The sequence below is a fragment of the Neomonachus schauinslandi genome, chromosome 6, assembly GCF_002201575.2.
Source record: "Neomonachus schauinslandi chromosome 6, ASM220157v2, whole genome shotgun sequence".
NCBI classification, from domain to species: domain Eukaryota; kingdom Metazoa; phylum Chordata; class Mammalia; order Carnivora; family Phocidae; genus Neomonachus; species Neomonachus schauinslandi.
The window spans coordinates 52,933,797-52,958,162 of record NC_058408.1 but is presented as its reverse complement, the minus strand read 5'-3'; the positions used below and the strand labels follow the sequence as shown (position 1 = coordinate 52,958,162).

The 24,366-nt window shown below is 42.1% G+C and overlaps 1 protein-coding gene and 1 pseudogene across 1 annotated transcript in view; both read right to left on the bottom strand.

Annotated features, from left to right (window-relative positions):
* Positions 1 to 5,450: 5,450 nt before the first annotated feature.
* Positions 5,451 to 24,366, bottom strand: part of SLC9C2 (solute carrier family 9 member C2 (putative)) — a 100,629-nt gene continuing 81,713 nt past the window's right edge. Inside the window, exons 22-25 of the mRNA XM_021682868.1 lie at positions 21,185 to 21,352; positions 19,528 to 19,659; positions 6,625 to 6,810; positions 5,451 to 5,546 (exon numbers count right to left, since the gene is read on the bottom strand). Of these exons, the coding sequence (XP_021538543.1) occupies positions 5,451 to 5,546; positions 6,625 to 6,810; positions 19,528 to 19,659; positions 21,185 to 21,352 (582 nt within the window). The remainder of the gene's footprint in view (positions 5,547 to 6,624; positions 6,811 to 19,527; positions 19,660 to 21,184; positions 21,353 to 24,366) is intronic.
* Positions 17,107 to 17,603, bottom strand: LOC110574006 (annotated as a pseudogene).

Below are 24,366 nucleotides of genomic sequence, written 5' to 3'. Positions count from 1 at the left end.
CTCTGGACTTACATAGTACATAAAATAATAAATTTCCTTAAGATTTAAGCCTTTTTGAGTTGGGTTTAGGCCAAAAGCATCCTAACATATACATGGAATGTATTGTCCTCTAGTTCTTTCAAATACGTGGTAACATGCCTCCTAAGCAAGACTGAGGGCAGCCTATCTCAAGTTTCAAAATGTAATCACATGAGGAGTATTGAAATGCAGACCTCAGGGGCCCACTCCCAGAGACTGAGCTCTAGGTGGCCAGATGCTCTTCACTGGTAACAACCCAGGTGGTGATGATGCGGAGTCCAGCAGATAAACTGCAGTGGTTAGCCCAATATTCACTTACCCCTTGTTTTTCACCAAAAACACCCAGATTGTAGTAAGGGTGGCAAAGTGAGGTGCCAGTTAAAATTCACCTTAAGGTGATAGGTTTGGGCACCTGACAGTGCTGGCCTGGGATGAGGTCCATTCCTGAAGAAAAGGCAAAACCTCCTTGCCCTACTGAAAAGCCAGTAGGCTGCCTGGGCGTACAAATGCCATTTTGCCAGCCTGAGGCTCAAAGTCCCAGGACAAGGACAAGGGCAGGGGCTGCAGCCTAGCTCCACGATGACTTCCTCAAGCCGCTGTACCCACCCCCCTCTGCCTATTTCCAGACATGCTGTTACCATAAGAAAAATGAAGCCCTTAATAGAATAAGTCACGGGGATGAAAGGTACAGCGTAGGGGATATTGTCAATGCTACTCTAATAGCATTGTGTGGTGAGCACAGCATAAGGTTTAGAGAAACTGAATTGCTATGTTGTACACCTGAAACCAACGTAGCATTGTGTGTCAACATTTTTATATAATGAGAAAAAAGAAAATGAAGCCTGTGTGGTTCAGTCCCAGTGGCCAGGTTCCTGTATCTGCAGCCACATCCAGAATTTGCTGACACGCTGGTAATCCACAGTCCACGCTGAAATACTGCCCTATTATGCTAGGTGCCCAGAAGGTTCTGATAGTTAGGACTGACTTTTTCTCTCACCTTTTCTTCTATTCTTACCTCTATTCTGGTTTTCCATAAAGCAGAGAACCGAATATCCTTTCAAAATCTTGTTGAAATGAAAAGAGATGATGGATTCCAAATAATAAACAATCAGGCCATAAAACTAAACTTTATTTGACTTTTAAAAAGAAATTGAAAAGTGATACCAAACAGTATTATGCAATGTAAGATTGTTAATTTCTCCTAAACTTTGCTTTCAGTAACTAAGATGGAGAACATAGTTCCATTTTTCAACATTTACTAAATTGGGGAGGGAGGGAATAACTTTTCTCTGGAAAATGTTAGGGAGGCACTAACAACATATCAAACTATGGGTCATATGCTTCAGTCAGTAATATGTTAATTGTACAATGCCCTTGATGACTTTTACTCTCATTGGTAGGCCATGAACTGTATTATTAGCCTGACGAATTTCTAAACATCTCAAGTAATAATGCGACTGCTTAAAATTAGAATTTTTACAGCAGTCCATCACTTCTGAAATAAACACAGCAGTTCACTGTTCCAGCAACTTTTAAGTAACCTCCTTGCCAGGTAATCGTTCGGCACTTGGGCCAGGAGGTTAGCTCAGTCTTTAACCTGACCCTGCATATCACATTAGCACTGTTAGTATTCTTTTCTAAAATGGGATCTACTTTCCAACTATACAAGAAACTCAAAAACAAAATATTAGACGATGAGTGTTTCAGGAGAAACATTAACTATTAAATGCAATCAGAAAACTTACTGAGAAGTTTCTCTTTTATCATCCAGAACATTCCCTCTAAAAGATCTTCTATATTAAGGGCTCTGAGAGATACATGTGCATTTCTATGCCATCAAACATCCTCTTGTGAAGACATACTGCGTTAATTCAGTAAGAGCAGTCCGACAAATGGGCGCCTCAGGAAAAGAGACGCAGGTGAGTTGAATTCCGGTTAACTTTGTGACCGATTCCAGGATAACTGGAAACCTCTTTCCTAAAAAACGAGAATTTTTTTTTTTTTTTTAAATAATGGGGCCTGGAAAAGATGGTGACAATGAGGAGTCAGTTAAGTCAGTTACTTGACTCCCAATTAGGTTTCCCATTTGTGAAACAGGGTCCTTTTAAGAAAGAGGAGAGGATGACCCTAGGAAGGCTGCCTAAAAAGAACTAAGCTGCTTTCTTTAAAGGAACCATAAATCATAAGCTTGGTCCATGTGACTTTTCCTTCCCCCAACAAACACTCTGTACACCACCCTGACTATCACAGATGACCGGGCAGGCCCAGAATTTCTGCTAAAATGATCTTAGGGTGACTCTCTGGTTGGGGCTGTGGTAGGCCACGGGACTTCTGAAACTGCCTTAGACGGCACGTCATTTTCCCTTGGGAAGCATGTTTATTTGGGGTGACTTCGCAACTGGGAGAGAGAGAGTGCTGAAGGGCCCTGAAGCCCATCCTGGCACCATGTACTGTTCCCTCGTCCACCTGTGCGTTCACCTAGCTCACTATTGCCCTGTCAGAGTGGTCTTCTCCTCCACTCAGCTGTGGACTCGGGCCCAAATGAGCTCTGTTAGGGACCCCTTGAGTAACTACTAGCCTTGCAGGTCCCCCACTCCCCAGACTTACCTCCACTCTGTCCTGGCCCCATGGGACCAGCCCTCCCCTCTCCCACTCTACACATGCTGCCCAACACTTCTCAACCTTTTCCAAATTGGCCCTGATTGCTGACAAAAGCAGGAAAAGGTGTCAGGGCAAAATTTCTGTGACTCTCCATAATAAAATGGTTTGACGTCTCCTGGTTTATCTTAAAAATTCATGCAAATTTGTCACCCTACTCCATAATATGCTTGTTTTAATATAGAACATTTAAAATAATCTAATGGTTAAATGAGTTTCCTCCTTTTAAAAGAACATCAAGTAAAAGTGGCTGGGTGATGGACATTGGGGAGGGTATGTGCCATGGTGAGCGCTGTGAATTGTGTAAGTCTGATGAATCACAGACCTGTACCCCTGAAACAAATAATACATTATATGTTAATTTTTAAAAAAAGTGTGATACTCTAGGAATATTCCCTGGATCCACCTATGGCTCCACATACCCCGGACACAACACCCACAAATCCTCAGGGAATGCACACTCCAAACGGAGAGGCACAGGCATTTAGATGCTAATGTCTAATCCTGCACATGGCCTGACCCTCCCCATCCTTAATGTGCCCTGTAGATCCCCACTATTGAGCCATCACGGGAAGGAGGTCAAGAGGGGGGAAATTGGGAAGGGGGACCTGGGGCAAAATCACATCTTTCAAAAACATTGTATCATTTTAATTGTTAAATAATTCAGGTGAGGTTTATCCCAATTTTTTTGAATCAGTGAGCTGTCATTAAGGATCTCTTTTCTCACCACCCACCACCTACATTTTGCTACTCAGCTTCGCAGCTCATTCCAGCTATGTAGTTTAATAGTCACAGTAAGAAAAATCAAATCCAAGTATCAGGTTTATTACCTCATTTTTTCTCTTCCAATTATATTCTCTCTGGGTCATTCGAAGACCAGTGTTGACTGAGCCAATCAAATACATGCATCAGACAGAAAAACTAAATTAGGAATTTAAGAGTAAAGGTAGCAGAAGAATATTCTGAAATATCAATTTGCTTTCTCCCAATAGGTCTCCTCTTTCCCTTCTCCCCTTCCATACAGGTTCTTTAATTTCCCGTTACTAGGCTCCCAAGAATCCCACGCAAGGGCTGACAAAGTCAAATGAGAACAGGCAGGTCACACAGACAAGGAAGTGGGCCGTATCTGAGACAAGAGGGCAGGGTGTGGACTGTGGCAAACTGCACACTGTCTGTTTCCCCCAGGCGCAGCTCTACGTGTTGCCACATACAGGAACGAGGACCAAGTGTTGGCACGCTTTCTGAGTTTTTCAAGAAAAGCTCAAAATCTGGATTTTTTTGTTTAATGTGAAATGTTTAGATATTCATACTCTGCAACTTAAATTTTTAAAACAAAACATGTATGTGGATCAAATCCAGTGCATCAGCTGAGTCCAGTCCGTGAGCCTATGATATGTGACTTTTGTCGCAAATTCACTGGGGAATACAGAGTGATATAGTACCATCCATCTAAAATGACTGATTGCAGAGAGCCTGAAGAAGGAAAGAGGCCTACAGGCCCAGGACAAATGGGGACCTGTGCCCTGCTTCCTGGCAGTACTAAGATCCTGACTCAGCAGCCCCGAGGGGGTTCACACTAGGCCCTGAGCTCCAAGCCCTGCCATAGACTCCGCTGCCCCAAGAGAACTATGGAAGCTGCAGAGAGGCGAACTAAAGACTCTGAGGGCTGGAGTAAGGATTATTTCAGTGTTCCCCAGCTTGAACAGAAGACCTGGAGCAGAGGGGGCTCCCCAAAATCAGGTGGTGCCCATGACCCCAGAACAGAGGTAGAAAGTAAGCCACAACAATGTCTGAAGTTGAATTTACTTCTGGGAGAGAAGTGGAATTACTTATTGAATGTCTTTCCTCCTCACAAGGGCAGAGACCTTGTTTGGCTTGCTCCCCATCTAGCACTGGGCATGGAACCCAGCACACAGTGGGGCTGTATTTTATAAGAATTGTGCAAATGAGAAATGAGATATAAAATATTAATAAAATGTCACTTTCTGCACACAATTTGAAATCATGTAAACCCAACCCCCCCCTTGAATTAACAATTCATGAAGAATTGCATGACAATGCAATGAGCTGGTCGATCACGTGAACTGGAAACGCCAGGACTGTGCCAATTGGAGAAGCATACTAAGGCTGACTGTTTTCTAGCTGGGGCAGTTGGGGAGATGACAACACGGCTTGGTAGAGCAGGAGCACTGATTATGAAATGAAGGAAGGGAATGCATTTTCTCTAGAGCAAGGCCTTCCTACCTCATCTTCTCGGTGTACTGCTTAGCACCATGATACATGCAATGGGGCACTAATACACATTTAGTGACTGTAATTACTTAGTAACTATCAAAGTGCCCCTCAGGCTAGACAGTTGAGTTGTGGCTGTGACTATAGTTTGGAATATTCAAAGAGCAAGGGCCAGGTTCCATATTCCCTTTGGTTGTTGGGAGCACACAAGCTAGCCACACCTGGACCCACTGTGAGTAAGTCTCTGTCCTTCCCGTTCTTGCTCTGCCCCCAACAGCCTGTGAGTCCAGCCTGCCAGGACTGGAACAGGGTACAACACAGAAGCTACTCTCTACCAGCATGGGTGTGAAGGAAGGGACAAGAGAGAGAAAGGAGCCACCTGGATTTCAGTGTCTGGAAGACTCTGATGGATGACCTCCCAGAAGCAATATGGCAGCCAGGGTGGGCCCAAGGATGAGGACTGATGATAAACCCATATAATACCCTCAAGTCATTTTCTTATAATTAAATGAGTTTTGCATGGTTTTCCTACCACTGACGGGCTACCCCTTACCCATGACTTTGGCGTCATCAGTATTTTTGGCAGGCTCAGATGCTTGCACAACCAGCAGCTTGCTTAAATCTGAAGTTCCCTGAACCTAAAGGGAAAAAGTCAAAAGTAGTCAGAAGAGCATCCTTTGATCTCTAAGCTGCCTCCTCCTTAATGTTTTCAAAGAATGTAAGAAATAAGCCAAACCCAGAACTGGGCTTCCAGCCTAAGCTCTCCATCTTTTTCATTTCAAATCCCCTTTAACGTTGTTTCAAGAAGTCTTGGACCAGAAAATTATCTTCTGTGTTATTTATAGACATCAGAAAGGAACTCTCTACACCTTACTTATAACCAGACCAGACATTTCCAGCTTGGAAAACAGGGAATCCCTGACACCTATGGAGTTACTTGTACCCCAACGCTGATGTTCAAAGGCTCAAGGCCCAGCCTTCCCAGGTGGCAGGACTGTCTTCTTTTCTTAGAGCTTTTGCCCTGTGTGCCCGCCAAAATCTGCCCTCCCGGAAGGCAAGGAGCATACAAGTGATATAACTGTAACTCTCATCTCTAGAGACCAGATACTGTCTCCCTGGATCCTCACAAGAACTCTACCGATGGGCAGCTGCTGTCAGCCTCGTCTCATCTCACTAAAGGGAAACGGAGGGTCAGAAGGCAGCTTGCCTTTGCTCACACACTAGTGCACAGGGCTTGGGCTTGAAACCCAAGTAGGACTGATTCCAAACCTTGGTGTCTTAAACCAAACTGTGAGCATTGTTCCTGCTATTCCCTGCCTCACCCCCACCCCTAGCTGCAAAGCTAAAGAGATTTTCATTTTCTACTGGAAAAGCATCTAGATTACTGTCATCCTCTGAACTACTGAGAGATACAAAGATAAGAATGCTACAAGAGGGACAAATGCACCCCCGTCCCTCAGGAGGCACAGCCCCACTCCAGGGCAAATGGCTTGGCAAGCAGAGAGCAGTCGGACTCCAGCCCCCTGTGCCCCCTGGGTCTCACTCCTGAATTGGGCACAAACAGCCCAGGGCATGTTTGGACTGTTTTGTTAAAGGTGGTGAAAACTGCAGGGTCCTTCCAGGTTACATTTCTTTTTAAGGTGGTCAGTTGAGTTTTCAAGTCATTTATAGGGCACCATGGAAAGCAAATGACTCCTTAGAAATAACTGTCCTTACCTGCTCACAGGTTTTAGGCAAAATGCAAGGTGCAAGATAGGGTAACTCTGTCTTAGTATCAATGACACTACCATACACAATAATAACGAATTTCATGGTTACATTATCAATAGTCATTTCATTATAGCTTGATAAAGTCTCCACGTATGCCAGATTGGATGCCACACACTTCTGAAAGTCCAAGTCCTACAATAAAATTACATTTTTTCTATAAATCATGCCAAATGACACATGGAATCAGGAAGAAAGCACATTCACTGATTGAGCTGAGTTCTTTGAGGGAGTCAAAAGGCATTTAGACCGTAGGACCAACAGACAGAATTTATTTAGAGTTCAGAATGACCTCAGACAAGATCATGAACTCAGAGTGTTTATGTTGTTAGTATTAGTGGCCCTGGTTATGGATGCCCAGCCTGATTCACAGGTTTGCCTGAGCTCTCAATCAGCCTCAGCAGGTGGTCAGCTACGCCTTGTGGATTCGGTTTTACCTGGCAGTAAGTGAACACCCTGCTGGGCAAGTGAACAAACAATATCAAAAAGCCAAAACAAAACAAAGCAACACACTGAGTCTGAGTCATACTTTAAGGCTCAGAATAATAGTCTTTGGAGGTGGAAGGAAGACGTTATGTATGGGTTGAATTGTGTCCTCCCCCCAAAAAATTAATATGTTGATGTTCTGAGCCCCGGTACATTAGAATGTGACTTTATTTGGAAATAGGGTCATTGCAGATGTAATTGTTTAAGTTAAGACGAAGTCATACTGGAGTAGGGTGGGCAAATAATCCAATATGACTGGTGTCCTTATAAAAAGGGGAAGAGGTGCAGGGGTGACTCAGTCAATTAAGCGTCTGACTCTTGGTTTCAGCTCAGGTCATGATCTCTGGGTCAGGAGATTGAGCCCCGTGTGGGGCTCCATGTTCAGTAGGGAGTTGGCTTCCCCTCTCCCTCTCCCTGTGCCCCTCCCCTGCCTGTGCTCTAGCACACTCTCTCTCTCTCAAATAAATAAATAGGGGAGATTTGGGGGCACCTGGCTGGCTCAGTCGGTAGAGCACATGACTCTTGATCTCAGGATCATGAGTTCAAGTCCCACAGTGGGTATAAAGCTTCTTTAAAAAGGGGGAAGTGAGGGATGCCTGGGTGACTCAGTCAGTTAAGCACCTGCCTTCAGCTCAGGACATGATCGCAGGGTCCTGAGATCGAGCCCCGTATCAGGCTCCTTGCTCAGCGGGGAGCCTGCTTCTCCCCCTGCTTGTGCTCTCTTTCTCTCTCTTTCTCTCTCTCTCTCTGACAAATAAATAAATAAAATCTTAAAAAAAAAAAAAGTGGGGGGAGAGATTTGGACACAGACACACATACAGGGAGAACTCCATGTGGGATGAAGACAGTCATCTGCAAGCCAAGGAGGAGGCCTGGACCAGATTCCCTCCCTCGTTGCTCCTAGTAGGAACCAACCCTGCTGACACCTTGATTTCTTGCCTCAAGAACTGTGAGACAATAAATTTCTGTGGTTTAAGTCACCCAGGTTGTGGTACTTTGTTACAGCAGCTCCAGCAAACTAATACAGGCATACAGGCATTTAGAGGTCAATCCCATGGTAGGAATCTCCCGGACAGTGCCCTCACTCTGAACATCTCCATTCACAACTATACGACCCAGCCCTTGAACCTGGGTCCCTAATGGGAAAACTGAACACCTACCCGCTGAGAGCACCAGCTCAGCTGAGGCATGAAAAACATAACTAGCAAATACCTAAAATTTGGAAGGAGAAAAATCTAAAAAAAATAAAGTATTTTGGTTTTTAAATGCATGTAAATTTTGAGTTATATGGTTTAGAGGAAGGGTTGCAGTATAAGCTTATCAGTGATTCTAATCCCCTTTGCAGGGGTTCTAAAAAGTCTTGTCTACTTCTTTGATGGGAAAAGACTAGAAGGAAATAAGCCAAAGTGTTAAATAAAGATTCTCTGGGTTCTGGTAAGCATCTGCCTTCAGCTCAGGTCATGATCTCAGGGTCCTGGGATTGAGTCCCAGGGTCAGGCTCCCTGCTCAGTGGGAAGCCTGCTTCTCCCTCTCCCTCTGCCCCTCGCCCAATAAGTGTGCATATGCACTTTCTCTCTCAAATAAATAAATAAAATCTTTTTAAAAAATGAAAGGGCATTCACCTTATTATTGAGTCAAATCTAACTCCATACAATTTCGACCTGTTGGTCCTAATTCTCTCCTCTGGAGTTTCATACTACACCCATACTAGACATACTAAATGTGTCCCACTTCTCACGAAGAGGCAAAGCAAAGAGAAGAATCTAAATCTTTTTACCCTTCTGCTAAAATTTTTCTGAAAATAATTGCCACATAATTAAAGAAACATGACTTCCTTAAAACAACATTTTCAACTTCTTTTTGTTAAAAAATTTTGTTTATTTGAGAGAGACAGACAGTACAAGCGGGGGGAGGGGAGTGGCAGAGGGAGAAGGAGGCTCCCCACTGAGCAGAGAGCTGGACACCGGGCTCGATCCCAGGACCCTGAGATCATGACCTGAGCTGAGGACAGACACTTAACTTACTGAGCCACCCAGGCACCCCAAGTTTTCAACTTCTTTGGATAAATATCAAGGATACTGATTACTGGATCATATGGTAAGAGTATGTTCAGTTTTGTAAGAAACCTCCATACTTTCTAAAGTGGCTCTACCATTTTGCATTCCTACCAGCAATGAATGAGACTTCCTGCTGCTCCATATCCTGCAGCATTTGGGGTTGTCAGTGTTCCAAATGTTGGCTATTCTAATAGGTGCATAATGGAATCACATTGTTACATTGTTCTGAGGACATATGATTGTAGAACATGTTTATTTGCCATCTACATATGTTTTTTGGTGAGATGTCAAGATTTTTGGCCCTTTTTTTTTATTATGTTATGTTAATCACCATACATTACATCATTAGTTTTGGATGAAGTGTTCTATGATTCATTGTTTGCGTATAACACCCAGTGCTCCATTCAATATGTGCCCTCTTTAATACCTACCACCAGGCTAACCCATCCCCTCACCCCCCTCCCCTCTAGAACCCTCAGTTTGTTTCTCAGAGTCCATAGTCTCTCATGGTTCATCTCCCCCTCCGATTTCTCCCCCTTCATTTTTCCCTTCCTACTATCTTCTTTTTTTAAACATATAATGTATTATTTGTTGCAGAGGTACAGGTCTGTGATTCAACAGTCTTACACAATTCACAGCACTCATCATAGCACATAGCATCCCCAGTGTCTATCACCCAGCCACCCCATGCCTCCCACCCCCCACCACTCCAGCAACCCTCAGTTTGTTTCCTGAGATTAAGAATTCCTCATATTAGTGAGATCATATGATACATGTGTTTCTCTGATTGACTTATTTCACTCAGCATAATACCCTCCAGTTCCATCCATGTCATTGCAAATGGCAAGATTTCATTCCTTTTGATGGATGCATAATATTCCATTGTATATATATACCGCATCTTTATCCATTCATCTGTCGATGGACATCTTGGCTCTTTCCATAGTTTGGCTATTGTGGACATTGCTGCTATAAACATCAGGGTGCATGTACCCCTTCGGATCACTACATTTGTATCTTTGGGGTAAATATCCAGTAGTGCAATTACTGGATCGTATGATAGCTCTATTTTCAACTTTTTGAGGAATCTCCATACGGTTTTCCAGAGTGGCTGCACCAGCTTGCATTCCCACCAACAGTGTAGGAGGGTTTCCCTTTCTCCCCATCCCTGCCAACATCTGTCGTTTCCTGACGTGTTAATTTTAGCCATTCTGACTGGTGTGAGGTGGTATCTCATTGAGGTTTTCATTTGGATATCCCTAATGCCAAGTGATGTTGAGCACTTTTTCATGTGTTTGTTGGCCATTTGGATGTCTTCTTTGGAAAAATGTCTGTTCATGTCTTCTGCCCATTTCTTGATTGGATCATTTGTTCTTTGGGTGTTGAGTTTGATAAGTTCTTTATAGATTTTGGATACTAGCCCTTTATCTGATATGTCATTTGCAAATATCTTCTCCCATTCTGTCGGTTGTCTTTTGGTTTTGTTGACTGTTTCTTTTGCTGTGCAAAAGCTTTTTATCTTGATGAAGTCCCAATAGTTCATTTTCGCCCTTGCTTCCCTTGCCTTTGGCGATTTTTCTAGGAAGAAGTTGCTGCAGCTGAGGTTGAAGAGGTTGCCGCCTGTGTTCTCCTTTAGGATTTTGATGGACTCCTGTCTCACATTGAGGTCTTTCAACCATTTGGAGTCTATTTTTGTGTGTGGTGTAAGGAAATGGTCCAGTTTCATTCTTCTGCATGTGGCTGTCCAATTTTCCCAACACCATTTGTTGAAAAGACGGTCTTCTTTCCATTGGACATTCTTTCCTGCTTTGTCGAAGATTAGTTGACCATAGAGTTGAGGGTCCATTTCTGGGCTCTGTTCTGTTCCATTGACCTATGTGTCTGTTTTTGTGCCAGTACCATACTGTCTTGATGATGACAGCTTTGTAGTAGAGCTGGAAGTCCGGAATTGTGATGCCACCAGCTTTGCTTTTCTTTTTCAACATTCCTCTGGCTATTCGGGGTCTTTTCTGGTTCCATACAAATTTTAGGATTATTTGATCCATTTCTTTGAAAAAAGTTGATGGTATTTTGATAGGGATTGCATTAAATGTGTAGATTGCTCTAGGTAGCATAGACATCTTCACAATATTTGTTCTTCCCATCCATGAGCATGGAATGCTTTTCCATTTCTTTGTGTCTTCCTCAATTTCTTTCATGAGTAGTTTAGAGTTTTCTGAGTCCAGATTCTTTGCCTCTTTGGTTGGATTTATTCCTAGGTATCTTATGGTTTTGGGTGCAATTGTAAATGGGATCGACCCCTCAATTTCTTTTTCTTCTGTCTTGTTGTTGGTGTATAGGAATGCCACTGATTTCTGTGCATTGATTTTATATCCTGCCACTTAACTGAATTCCTGTATGAGATCTAGCAGTTTTGGGGTGGAGTCTTTTGGATTTTCCACATAAAGTATCATATCATCTGCAAAGAGTGAGAGTTTGACTTCTTCTTTGCCGATTTGGATGCCTCTGATTTCTTTTTGTTGTCTGATTGCTGTGGCTAGGACTTTTTTTTTTTTAAGATTTTTATTTATTTGACAGAGAGAGCACAAGCAGAGGGAGAGAGAGGGAGAAGCAGGCTCCCTGCTGAGCAAGGAGCCCAATGTGGGACTCGATCCCAGGACCCTGGGATCATGACCTGGGCCGAAGGCAGCCGCTTAACCGACTGAGCCACCCAGCCATCCCTAGGACTTCTAATACTATGTTGAATAGCAGTGGTGATAGTGGACATCCCTGCCATGTTCCTGACCTTAGGGGGAAAGCTCTCAGTTTTTCCCCATTGAGAATGATATTCGCTGTGGGTTTTTCATAGATGGCTTTTATGATATTGAGGTATGTACCCTCGATCCCTATACTCTGAAGAGTTTTGATCAAGAAAGTTGCTGTACTTTGTCAAATGCTTTTTCTGCATCTGTTGAGAGGATCATAAGGTTCTTGGTCTTTCTTTTATTAATGTATTGTATCACATTGATTGATTTGCAGATGTTGAACCAATGCAACCCAGGGATAAATCCCACTTGGTCATGGTGAATAATCCTTTTAATGTACTGTTGGATCCTATTGGCTAGTATTTTGGTGAGAACTTTTGCATCCGTGTTCATCAAGGATGAACTTGTGTAATTCTCCATTTTGATGGGGTCTTTGTCTGGTTTGGGGATCAAGGTAATGGTGGCCTTTTAAAACGAGTTTGGAAGTTTTCCTTCCATTTCTATTTTTTGGAACAGTTTCAGAAGAATTTAATTCTTCTTTAAATGTTTGGTAGAATTCCCCTGGGAAGCCATCTGGCCCTGGGCTTTTGTTTGTTGGGAGATTTTTGATGACTGCTTCAATTTCCTTAGTGGTTATAGGTCTGTTCAGGTTTTCTATTTCTTCCTGGTTCCGTTTCTTTTTTTTTCTTTTTTCTTTTTTTCCTGGTTCAGTTTTGGTAGTTGATACATTTCTAGGAATACATCCGTTTCTTCCAGGTTATCTAATTTGCTGCCATATAGTTGCTCATAATATGTTCTTATAATTGTTTGTATTTCTTTGGTGTTGGTTGTGATCTCTCCTCTTTCATTCATGATTTTGTTGATTTGGGTCATTTCTCTTTTCTTTTTGGTAAGTCTGGCCAGGGGTTTATCAATCTTGTCAATTCTTTCAAAGAACCAGCTCCTAGTTTTGTTGATCTGTTCTACTGTTCTTTTGGTTTCTATTTCATTGATTCCTGCTGTGATCTTTATTATTTCTCTTCTCCTGCTGGGTTTAGGCTTTATTTGCTGTTCTCTCTCCAGCTCCTTTAGGTGTAGGGTTAGGTTGTGTATTTGAGACCTTTCTTGTTTCTTGAGAAAGGCTTGTATTGCTATATACTTTCCTCTTAGGACTGCCTTTGCTGCATCCCAAAGATTTTGAACAGTTGTGTTTTCATTTTCATTGGTTTCCATTAATTTTTTAAAATTCTTCATTAATTTCTTGGTTGACCCATTCATTCTTTAGTAGGATGTCCTTTAGCCTCCATGTATTTGAGTTCTTTCCAACTTTCCTTTTGTGATTGAGTTCTATTTTCAAAGCATTGTGGTCTGAAAATATGCAGAGAATGATCCCAATCTTTTGGTACCAGTTGAGACCTGATTTGTGACCTAGGATGTGATCGATTCTGGAGAATGTTCCATGGGCACTAGAGAAGAATGTGTATTCTGTTGGTTTGGGATGGAATGTTCTGAATAGATCTGTGAAGTCCATTTGGTGCAGTGTGTCATTTAAAGTCTTTATTTCCTTGTTGATCTTTTGCTTAGATCATCTGTCCATTTCAGTGAGGGGGGTGTTCAAGTCCCCCACTATTATTGTATTGTTGTCAATGTGTTTCTTTGCTTTTGTTATTAATTGGCTGCTCCCATGCTAGGGGCATAGATATTTACAATTGTTAGATCTTCTTGTTGGATAGACCCTTTAAGTATGATATAGTGTCCTTCCTCATCTCTTATTATAGTCTTTGGTTTAAAATCTAATTTGTCTGATATAAGGATTGCCACCCCAGCTTTCTTTTGGTATCCATTAGCATGGTAAATGGTTTTCCACCCCCTCAATTTTAATCTGGGGGTGTCTTTGGGTCTAAAATGAGTCTCTTGCACAATGGACTCTGAAAAACAAACTGAGGGGGGTGGGAGGATGGGTTAGCCTGGTGATGGGTATTAAAGAGGGCACGTTCTGCATGGACCATGGGGTGTCACACACAAAAAATGAATCATGGAACACTACAACAAAAACTAATGATGTAATATTAGTATGGTGATTAACATAACAATTTAAAAAATTTTTTTAAAAGAAAGAAAAAAAATGAGTCTCTTGCAGACAGCATATCGATGGGTCTTGTTTTTTTTATCCAATCTGATAGCCTGTGTCTTTTGATTGGGGCATTTAGCCCATTTACATTCAGGGTAACTATTGAAAGATAGGAATTTAGTGCCATTGTATTGCCTGTAAGGTGACTGTTATTGTATATTGTCTCTGTTCCTTTCTGGTCTATGTAACTTTTAGGCTCTCTCTTTGCTTAGAGGACCCCTCTCAATATTTCCTGTAGGGTTGGTTCCGTGTTTGCAAATTCCTTTAGTTTTTGTTTGTCCTGGAAGCTTTTTATCTCTCCTTCTATTTTCAATGACAGCCTAGCTGGATAGAGTATTCTTGGCTGCATATTTTTCTCATTTGGTGCTCTGAATATATCATGCCAGTCCTTTCTGGCCTGCCAGGTCTCTGTGGATAGGTCTGTTGCCAATCTAATGTTTCTACCATTGTAGGTTACATATCTCTTCTCCCAAGCTGCTTTCAGCATTTTCTCTTTGTCTCTGAGACTCATAAGTTTTACTATTAGTTGTTGGGGTGTTGACCTATTTTTATTGATTTTGAGGGGGGTTTTCTGTGCCTCTTGGGTTTTGATGCCTGTTTCCTTCTCCAAATTAGGGAAGTTTTCTGCTATAATTTGCTTCAATATACCTTCTGCCCCTCTCTCTCTTTCCTCCTTCTTCTGGGATCCCAGTTATTCTAATATTGCTTCACCTTAGGTATCACTTCTCTCTCGAATTCTGCCCTCGTGATCCAGTAGTTGTTTATCTCTCTTTTTCTCAGCTTCTTTATTTTCCATCACTTGGTCTTCTATATCACTGATTCTCTCTTCCGCCTCATTTATCCTAGCAGTTAGAGCCTCCATTTTTTATTGCACCTCATTAATAGCCTTTTTGATTTCGACTTGGTTAGATTTTAATTCTTTTCTTTCTCCAGAAAGGGTTTCTCTAATAACTTCCATGCTTTTTTCAAGCCCAGCTAGTATCTTTAAAATCATCATTCTGAACTGTAGTTCCAACATCTTACTAATGTCCATATTGATTAGGTCCCTGGCATCGGTACTACCTCTTGTTCTTTTTTTTAGGTGATTTTTTCCATCTTGTCATTTTGTCCAGAGGAGAATAGATGAATGAGATAACAAAATGCTAACAAGATAACAATGATCCCAGAAAAATATACACTAAACAAATCAGAAGAGACCTGAAACTGGGGGAAAAGAAAGGGAAAGAAAGAGAAAAAAGAAAGAAAGAAAAAGAAAAAGATAAAACAAAACAGAATATGATCAAATATGATCAGGCTGGTGCATAGATCAGTGCCACACACTAGATTTTGGGTGTATTTTGGTCTGTTAGAAGAAAGTGTCTCCCAAAATTTTAAAAAAAGAAAAGCTTATATATATACAAAAATAAGGGTATATGTGATGAAGGGATGGAATATGATTGTAAAGATGAAAATTATAAAAGATTTTATAAAAGGAATTGATGATAAGAAGTTGGTTGAAAAAAGAAAGAAGAGGATTTAAAAAAAAAAAAAAGGAGAGAATGTGATCAGGCAGGAGACTAGAACAAAGCCATACACTAGAGATTTAGGGTATATTTTGGTCTGTTAGAAGAAACTGTATCCCAAAGTTTTAAAGAGAGAACAACTTTTATATATATATATATACACCAAAAATAAGGTTAACTACTATGAAGGGATAGAATATGACTCTAAAAATGAAAAATAAAAAAGATTTTTTAAAAAAGGGATTGATAAGATGTTGGTTGAAAAAGGGAAAAAGAAAAATTCAAAAAAAAAAAGAAAGTTAAAAAAAATTAACTTTGAAAGACTAAAGAATCATGGTAAAAAAGCCATGGATTCTATGTGCAGTATTCCCCTAGTGCTGGAGTCCTGCCGTTCTCATTGATTGGTAAACTTGGTCTTGGCTGGCTGTTCTTGTGGCTCTTCTGGGGGAGGGGCCTGTTGCCATGGTCCCCAAATGTCTTTGCCAGAGGCGGAATTGCCCCGCCCTTGCTGGTCCGGACTTAGTAATCTGCTCGGGTTTACTCTCGGGAGCTTTTGTTCCCTGCAAGCTTTCCATACAGCTTTGGAGGGTGAGGGTGAAATGGTGGCCTCCCAATATCTGCCCTGGAGGAGCCAAGAACTCGGGGCTCTGCTCCTCAGTGTGCCCCCAGAGAAAAGCAGTCAATCACTGCCATCTCCCTGGTCTCTGGCCACACTCGTGCTCACCTGGCCTGTGATGGAGTGTTTCTATCTCTGGCACCCAACCCCGTGTGGAGTCTCCAAACCCAGCAGATCCCTGCGGTGTGCTCCCGTGCCGCTCCTCCCGGGGGAGGAAGGGGAGTCTCCCCTGATCTGCCCCTTGTTGGGTCCCTGCTGGAGGAGCAGTGGCCCGACTGTGCCGCGGATCACGGTTTATGGCAACCCCGAGCTGAGAGCCCGCTCCTCAGCTCCGTCTCTGCAGCCGGCTTCCCTGCTCCGTTACCTGGGAGCTCTGCCACACTCAGGCACCCCCGGTCTTTGTGTGACCCCGAGGGTCCTGAGACCACACTGTCCCAGCAAGGGTTCCACCCCCTGCTTAGCCCCCCTTTTTTTTTTTTTTTAGTTTAAAAGCGTTTTATTTTTAGACAACCTACATGACATGTTTTGTTTTGTTTTTCTTTTTTTTAAAAGATTTTATTTATTTATTTATTTGACAGAGAGAGACACAGCAAGAGAGGGAACACAAGCAGGGGGAGTGGGAGAGGGAGAAGCAGGCTTCCCGCCAAGCAGGGAGCCCGATGCAGGGCTCGATCCCAGGACCCTGGGATCCTGACCTGAGCCGAAGGCAGACGCTTAATGACTGAGCCACCCAGGGGCCCCTGTTTTGTTTTTTTTTCTTAAAAACAATGTCTCTGCTCCAAATAAATCACGTCAAAATAAATGAGGAGCTCAAGATGACATCAGTCCTATTTGTCTAAGTCCTGGTGCTATGTGGATGAAGAGCAGTAGCCAGTTATGACAACAGGTGATACATCTAAAGTAATAGCCAAATTCATTAACATTTTTCCATTTCTGAACCATCCTTAAAGAAAATCATATATCCATCCTCACAGTAGTCCAGCAAATTCCAGTCCAGAATCCATCTGGTCAATAAAGAACTGGTCATTTTTGAAACAAACAAGGGTGTGCTTGATTTGTTCTGTAGCCCCTGTCATAAAAGGATTTACTCTTCCTGGTCTCTGTTTTTCACGTTTGCCTTTGATTGGTTTCAGGCAATCTTTGATGTACCTCTTTAGACTTCTTTTGTGAAGTTTCCTGCAAGTGATGGTTCAGGACAATATCAACATCAGTAATGACTGTGATTTTGGTACCTCTGCCCTCCCAGCCTTCACCAGTGGCATTTCCACCAATGAGTGAGTCATCAGTGTTCCCCTCTGTCCTACTGACCATCATCCCCTCCACCCCCAGGCACAGCCCATGCCTGATCTTCTGGATTTTGTAGATGTTGGAGAACATCTCATCATGGCTGATGAGGTCCTGGTAGATGATCATGATGATGGCTGGAGAGAGACATTGGGGGCACTAGCTTAGCAGGAGCCAGGAGCTCTGAGAGAGCTTGGTGCAGCTGGAGGGGCACTTGTGGGGGGGGAGAAGGGAGCAGAAACCTGGCCCATTTTTTAATTGGGTAGTTTGTTTTCCTATTGTTGAGTTTTAAGTGTTCTTTTTATATTTTGAATAACAGTCCTTTATCAGATGTGTCTTTTGCAAATATATTCTCCCACTTTGTGACTTGTCTTCTCATTCTCTTGAGACATGCTAATTTTTTAACCCAACATTCATATCCAGTCTCTCAATGCAATGAATATTGTTGAACTCCAGGTCTGTCACTTCCCCAGTTTCCTAACTTATAATAGGGACTCAAATAATTATTAAATAGGATATAAATATAGATTGTAAATTATGCCAACCAAGAACAGACTTGAGCTACTACTTGTTAGAGAAAAAGTTCATGAAAGAGTCTCAGTCAACCCAATAAAGATTTTGAAAAGGCAGGAGATTTATATTAACATAGGTAGAGTAGACTATAATAAACACCGCCCTAATCAGTACTCACTGTGGTCATGGGAAAAGCCAACAGGAACCCAGCCCCAAGAAGAAACTCAATTGGCATCTACCTGGGCCTAGGCAGATTGCCTCATAATGCTGGGGATTTTGAGCTTGAAAACAGAAATCATTATGTATCTGCATATTAGTGAAAAGGGATCATTATTTCCTCCAGAAACCTGCTATTCCTCTTGTATTCCCTATTGACAGAATTTAGAGCAGTTGTCCTCATCACTGGATACACATTAGAAACATCCCGGGGCCTTCTTTTAAAAAATGCTAAAGCCCCAAGGGCCCCCGGGTGGCTCAGTCTTTAAGCATCTGCCTTCAGCTCAGGTCATGATCCCAGGGTCCTGGGATCGAGCCCCACATCGGGCTCCCTGCTCAGCGGGAAGCCTGCTTCTCCCTCTCCCACTCCCCCTGCTTGTGTTCCCTCTCTCTCTGTGTCTCTCTCTGTCAAATAAATAAATAAAATCTTTTTAAAAAAAAATGCCAAAGCTCTGGGGGGCACCCGGGTGGCTCAGTTGGTTAAGCAACTGCCTTCTGCTCAGATCATGATCTCGAGGTCTTGGGATCAAGCCCTGCATTGGGATCCCTGCTCAGCAGGGAGCCTGCTTCTCCCTCTCCCTCTGCTCCTCCCCACTGCTCGTGCTCTCTCTCAAATAAATAAATAAAATCTTTAAAAAAAAAAATTCCAAAGCCCAGACACACACACAAAAAAACAATGAATAAACACCAAACTTCATTAACTCATTCTGATTAATGCTAATTTTGTTCCTAGGAATCTACTTATTTAATATTTGCTGAATCTACTCCTTTTTTTAAAGGTATGACTGCAGGTAGCCTGGGAAAATTAGCTGTGACAAGAGGATTAAAGATCTGCAGGAAGTCAGGACAAGAGTGGTTAAAATTCTAGAATCTCATTTTATTTTTTTTTTATTTTATCTATTTAAGTAATCTCTACACCCAACATGGGGCTTGAACCTACAACCCCAAGATCAAGAGTCACATGCTCTTCCGACTGAGCAAGCCAGGTGCCCATAGAATCTCATTTTATTTATTTATTTATTTTAAAGATTTTATTTATTTATTTGAGAGAGAGAATGAGAGACAGAGAGCACGAGAGGGAAGAGGGTCAGAGGGAGAAGCAGACCCCCCGCTGAGTAGGGAGCCCGATGCGGGACTCAATCCTGGGACTCCAGGATCATGACCTGAGCCGAAGGCAGTCGCTTAACCAACTGAGCCACCCAGGCGCCCCAGAATCTCATTTTAGAAGGTCAGACACAGCCTTCCTTTTTCTGTCTCAAAAATATGAAATGCATTTTATAAAAAGTAAATAAAAATTCATTCATACTTGAATCATTTAACTTACCTCATCAGTGAGACTTGATTCAAAATACTGATAGGCAATACTGAGTGCAAGCTTTAGCCATATTTTATATTCCAAGGATGGCCAGAAGACATCAAAACCTTCATATAAATCCTCCAGGGAGATAAAGCAGGCCTAAAACCACAAGGTACCAAGCAGCAAACTTGATTCAGAACTAAATTACACGGCCATCAGAAAACAAGGTGCCTGTAAGATTTAATCTTCCCCTAGTATTATCAAATCTAGTACAATTCTGATACTCTGCCATTTAAAAGCATTGCATTATGGAGAAATTGTTTTAATAAAATTTACACTTCAATTAAAGCGTACACTTAGCAATACCCAGGAAAATTTATACCAGTCAATAGCTATGATAAAGGATATAGCTTATGAGCCTAAGATTCACAAACTAAGCCGCATAAACATATCTATTTTTACTGCCACAGTAGGCGAAGTAGGCTCAGAAGAGGACTTCAGCTGCCTCCATTTTGACCTCAAACTTTCCAGTTGGGTTTTTCTTTCCAGCTTGTCTCTTGGCTCAGGCAGAAGACCCTGAGGGCAAAGCACCCCCGGATGGGAAGGAAACTCTCCCTGCAAGCAGTAATGACTGCCCTGAGGCAGCAAGACCCTGCCAGCGACTCCAAAGACAGTGATCAATTTGACCTTTACTGCCCCCCTGCATGTACCCACCTTTGTCCCACATTTTCCTTACTTCCTAAACCTGGAAGTATTTTCAGCACGTTGAAGAGTCTTTGAGCTTCTAGTCCACTGTCTTCCCAGTGTTGATCTCACTGAAACAAATTCCTTTCCACCACTCATGTCTCAGCCATTGGATCTTGTCAGTGGTAAGTGGCCAAACCTGGTCTGTTGGGGAGCCCCGGAGCCAGGTGCTCTTGCACCCCGGCATGCCGGCCACAGGCTGATTCACAGTGTTTGTTTCCAGAAGTCAACTTCCCTGAAGAAGGAAGACTGCTCCTTCAGAATTCAAGCTACATGAACTTCAATGACTTCAGTTCAGCCGTGTGACTAAATTATGCCTCCTGTCCTCTTCCGGAAATGAAATAGTATGAAACTGACAAAGCAACATTGCCTTGTGTCCCACACACCCCTAAGACTCTGGACCCTGCTCTATTGCATGTAACAGTCCCAAAAGCTGGAGAATTCCTTATAAGCAGCAACTCTGGCTCATTTCTGTTTGAATCCCCTGCATGTAGTGGAGTATCAGGTCATTTATTTGTTGATTAGATAACTTCTTACTTAAGCCAGTGAAAAATGGGAGACAGGGAGTTAAAAACTTGTTTTAACAAGTATTTGTTAAAAACACTGCTCTCATAACAGTGGTCTTTCATTGAGTGCCTATACGTGCCAGGCACTTCCCTTAGACATTTTCCTAATCTTCATAACGTCAAAAGTTAGATATTCTCTTTTAATAAACAAGGACACTAAGACACAAAGAGGTTAAAATCGCTCACTCCAGGTCCCACAGCCAGGATGTGAGACACTAAATCTTTTCTCAGCTAGTCTACTCTACTTCACAATAGCTGGGTGGGCGACTGCATAAGATATCAGAACCCAAAGGAAGAAAAGATGCTGGCATTCCTTATTTACTTCAGGAAGAAATAACTAATAGCCCACAATACAGACAGAACCAGTTTCTTACCTGTAAAATAGTTTCACAGATGGCGGTATATTCAATTTCACGCTTAAGCAGACAGCTCAGCTCTCCAATTATGTCCCCACTGGTACAGTATTCTGTAAACATGGTTTGGGACCCTCTATCAGACCTTAGGCTAATGTCTATTCCGAAGGTAGGAGGTGAACTATGCAACTGCAAAGGGAAATACAAAATTAAAAATCCTTGACCAAATCGTAGGAGCTCCCACTGTTTCCTGCAATTATTAACAATGGAAGGAAAAGATTCTTTATGAACGCTTTCAGGTGTGAAAAAGGTATTAAGGCTTCCAAAAAAATCAGTTCCTTTCACATTTCAATTCTCCCAGGGAAGGACTGTTTCCAATCTTTATCTTTACAAATGCCCCACTTACAACTTTCTACTTACTTATACCTTCCTTCTGTAAAAATCCCACCAAAAGTACTGATTGCAGTCTGCAACTAATGCAACCATCCACTCTGTGTCCATTAGATGGGGTTTTGGAATATAGGTGAGGTTAGGTGGGGGTGAGGTCCAGAACCCATGACCAAGAAGGAATTCTTGAGACATCTTTGGTGCAAAATGGTGGTTTATTAAAGCACAGGGACAGGACCCGTGGGCAGAACGAGGTGGCTGATTATATACTATGGGGTTGGGGAGAGGTAAGGAAAAGGGAGGTTTCAAAAGGATTTTCATATGTTAAAGAAGACTCACAGGATTACCAGAGGCCTTGCCATTGTCAAGTTAATGTTGTTTTTCCCTCTAGCAAGGCATTGTGATTAATCCTAACATTAATTAGGAGCTTCCTGGAGGAACATTACACTCTGCCCACTTCAAGTATCTGTCAATGAGCTGCAGGTTATAAGGACTTTTAATTGTATCTACATTTCCTTCTGGAAGCTAGGTTATTGATAGAAATGCTTTGTTCTTGTAGATTGCTAAGACATTTGTAAGCTTAGGGAGACTCATGTCTTGTAGGATTATGATCTCTAGAAGTTAACTATTTGTTTTTCCTTTTCTTAGCTTTAGGGCAGCCAGGAGTGCATGAAGAATGTCACATATATCCCATGGTGGGGGGTTGTGGGGTGTCAGCTTCTGCTTTGTCTTAAACTTGCCTTCTGTTCCCTCATCATTAGAAATTCTTATCATAATGAGCTAGTACCTCAGGTGGAAGAAGACCTTTGATTACATGGATGCAGAAATCAGATGCCTCCAAACCAAGCCATGACTTCCATCAATCTTGTTGCCCTTTAAAATGCTTAAGAATAATTCCCATGGGGGGCGCCTGGCTGGCTCAGTACATAGAGCGTGTGACTCTTGATCTTGGGGTCCTGAGCTTGAGCCCCATGTTGGTGGTGGAGATTATTTTAAAAATAATAATAATTTCCATGGGCCATCAACAGAAAAAGTTTTTAGGGTGACTACAGGATGACTGAGTCACTTCAGGAAAAGAATGGATAGGCATGGATGGGGAAATAAGAAAGCGATCAGATTTCAGGAGGAAGCTGCAGGAATCAGCCAAAATTCTGAAAATCAGAATTTTTCAGAAAGTGTAGCTGTGAACATCAAAGAGGAAGGCTATTGTTCAGGACACAAGAAACAGGAAACAAAGGGTCACTGAAGAAGTTGGCTATGAAACTGCCCCCCTGCCAGTGATTACCATTCAGATATTTAGAGGCAGTCATGCTTCCAAAGGGCTTTGACATTTTTCTAATTTAATTTTGAATGCAGTTCAAAGACTCTTTGGGCAATGAAGAATGTCTCTGCTTTTTACAAATGAAGAAAAGAAGATAACATCTAGAGGCAGAATTTAAAGAAGTCCTTCCAAGATTCCTGTCTCTTTTGCTATTCAATCAAACATTAATCTAGGTACCGCTGTGAAGGGACTTTGCAGATGGAGTGAAGGTCACTAATCAGCAGACTTTAAAGAGCCGATTCTGGATTATCCTGGTGGGCCAATGCAATCAATCACAAGAGCCCTCAAAAGTAGAAAAGGAAGTAGAGCCGATCAGAGAGACGCCACATCAAGAGAGCGATTGACAGTACTTCATGTACTTCGGCTCTGAGATGAGTGCCTGCCTGCAAGGATGGAGGAGCAGCGTGGGTGCTGGAAGTGGGTCCCAGCTGACAGACTGCAAAGAAGCAGGGACGTCTGTCCTAGAGCCGTAAGGAACTGGATTCTACCAACGACCTCAAAGAATCTGGAAATGGATTCTGCCCTCATAGTTTCCAGAAGGGAACACTGCCCTGCTGACCCTTTGATATTGGCCTTGTGAGACTCAAGCAGAGAAAGCAGCTAAGCCCGCAGGACTACTGAACTAAGAACTGTGGGATAATCTAAGCCACGAAATGCATGCTGAGTTGCTATGGCATCAACTGAACACTAACATAACATCTTCAGCCCAAATATTGTTGCACTTACTCTTTAAGAAGACTTAATTAGGCCAGTCATTGCAGGAAAATTCCCCAAAGGAAAATGTATGTTGCAGCTTTTAAATGTTCGATTTGACATATCTAATAAATATGGTAACAGTGTACCTTTGTTATGATTCGAATGGGAGCATAGTACAAGGATTCTACTGGAAGCAGCATAGAATAATGGCTAAGGACATGGATACCGAGGCCAATTCCATAGGTTCAAAGTTCTTGACCTCTTACTGTGTGCCCTTGGGAGACAAGTGAATTAATTTCTCTGCACACCAGTTTTCCCATGCAAAAAATAAGGCTGTTATAAGGATTAAATGTCATAATATATTGCCATTTTGACCACCCTTTAAAAAATTACAACTAACTTCTTCAGCTGTCAATCACTTCTAACATACTGTGTATTTAACTTATTTATTTTGCTCATTGTCCCATCTCCTTACATGCCTCTACTAGAAAGTGAACTGTAAGAAGGCAGGGATTTTTGTCTGTTTTGTCAATTCCCCATGCCTAGAATGAACAGTGCCTGCTGCAAGTAGTAGTGAAGTAAATATTTGTTGAGTGAATGAGTGAATGAATGAAAAGTGCCAGACATTTAATAAGTGCTACACGTGTGTATTATAATATATTTATCAAAATAGTTTATTTCCATGATCAATTGGATATTTTTAAGGTCTGAAATACCCCTTCCACAACTAGAAAGCCAAAGATATTATGTGCATTATAATAAGGGTTTGTCACTTGTAAGCATCATTTAGGGCCTGGGA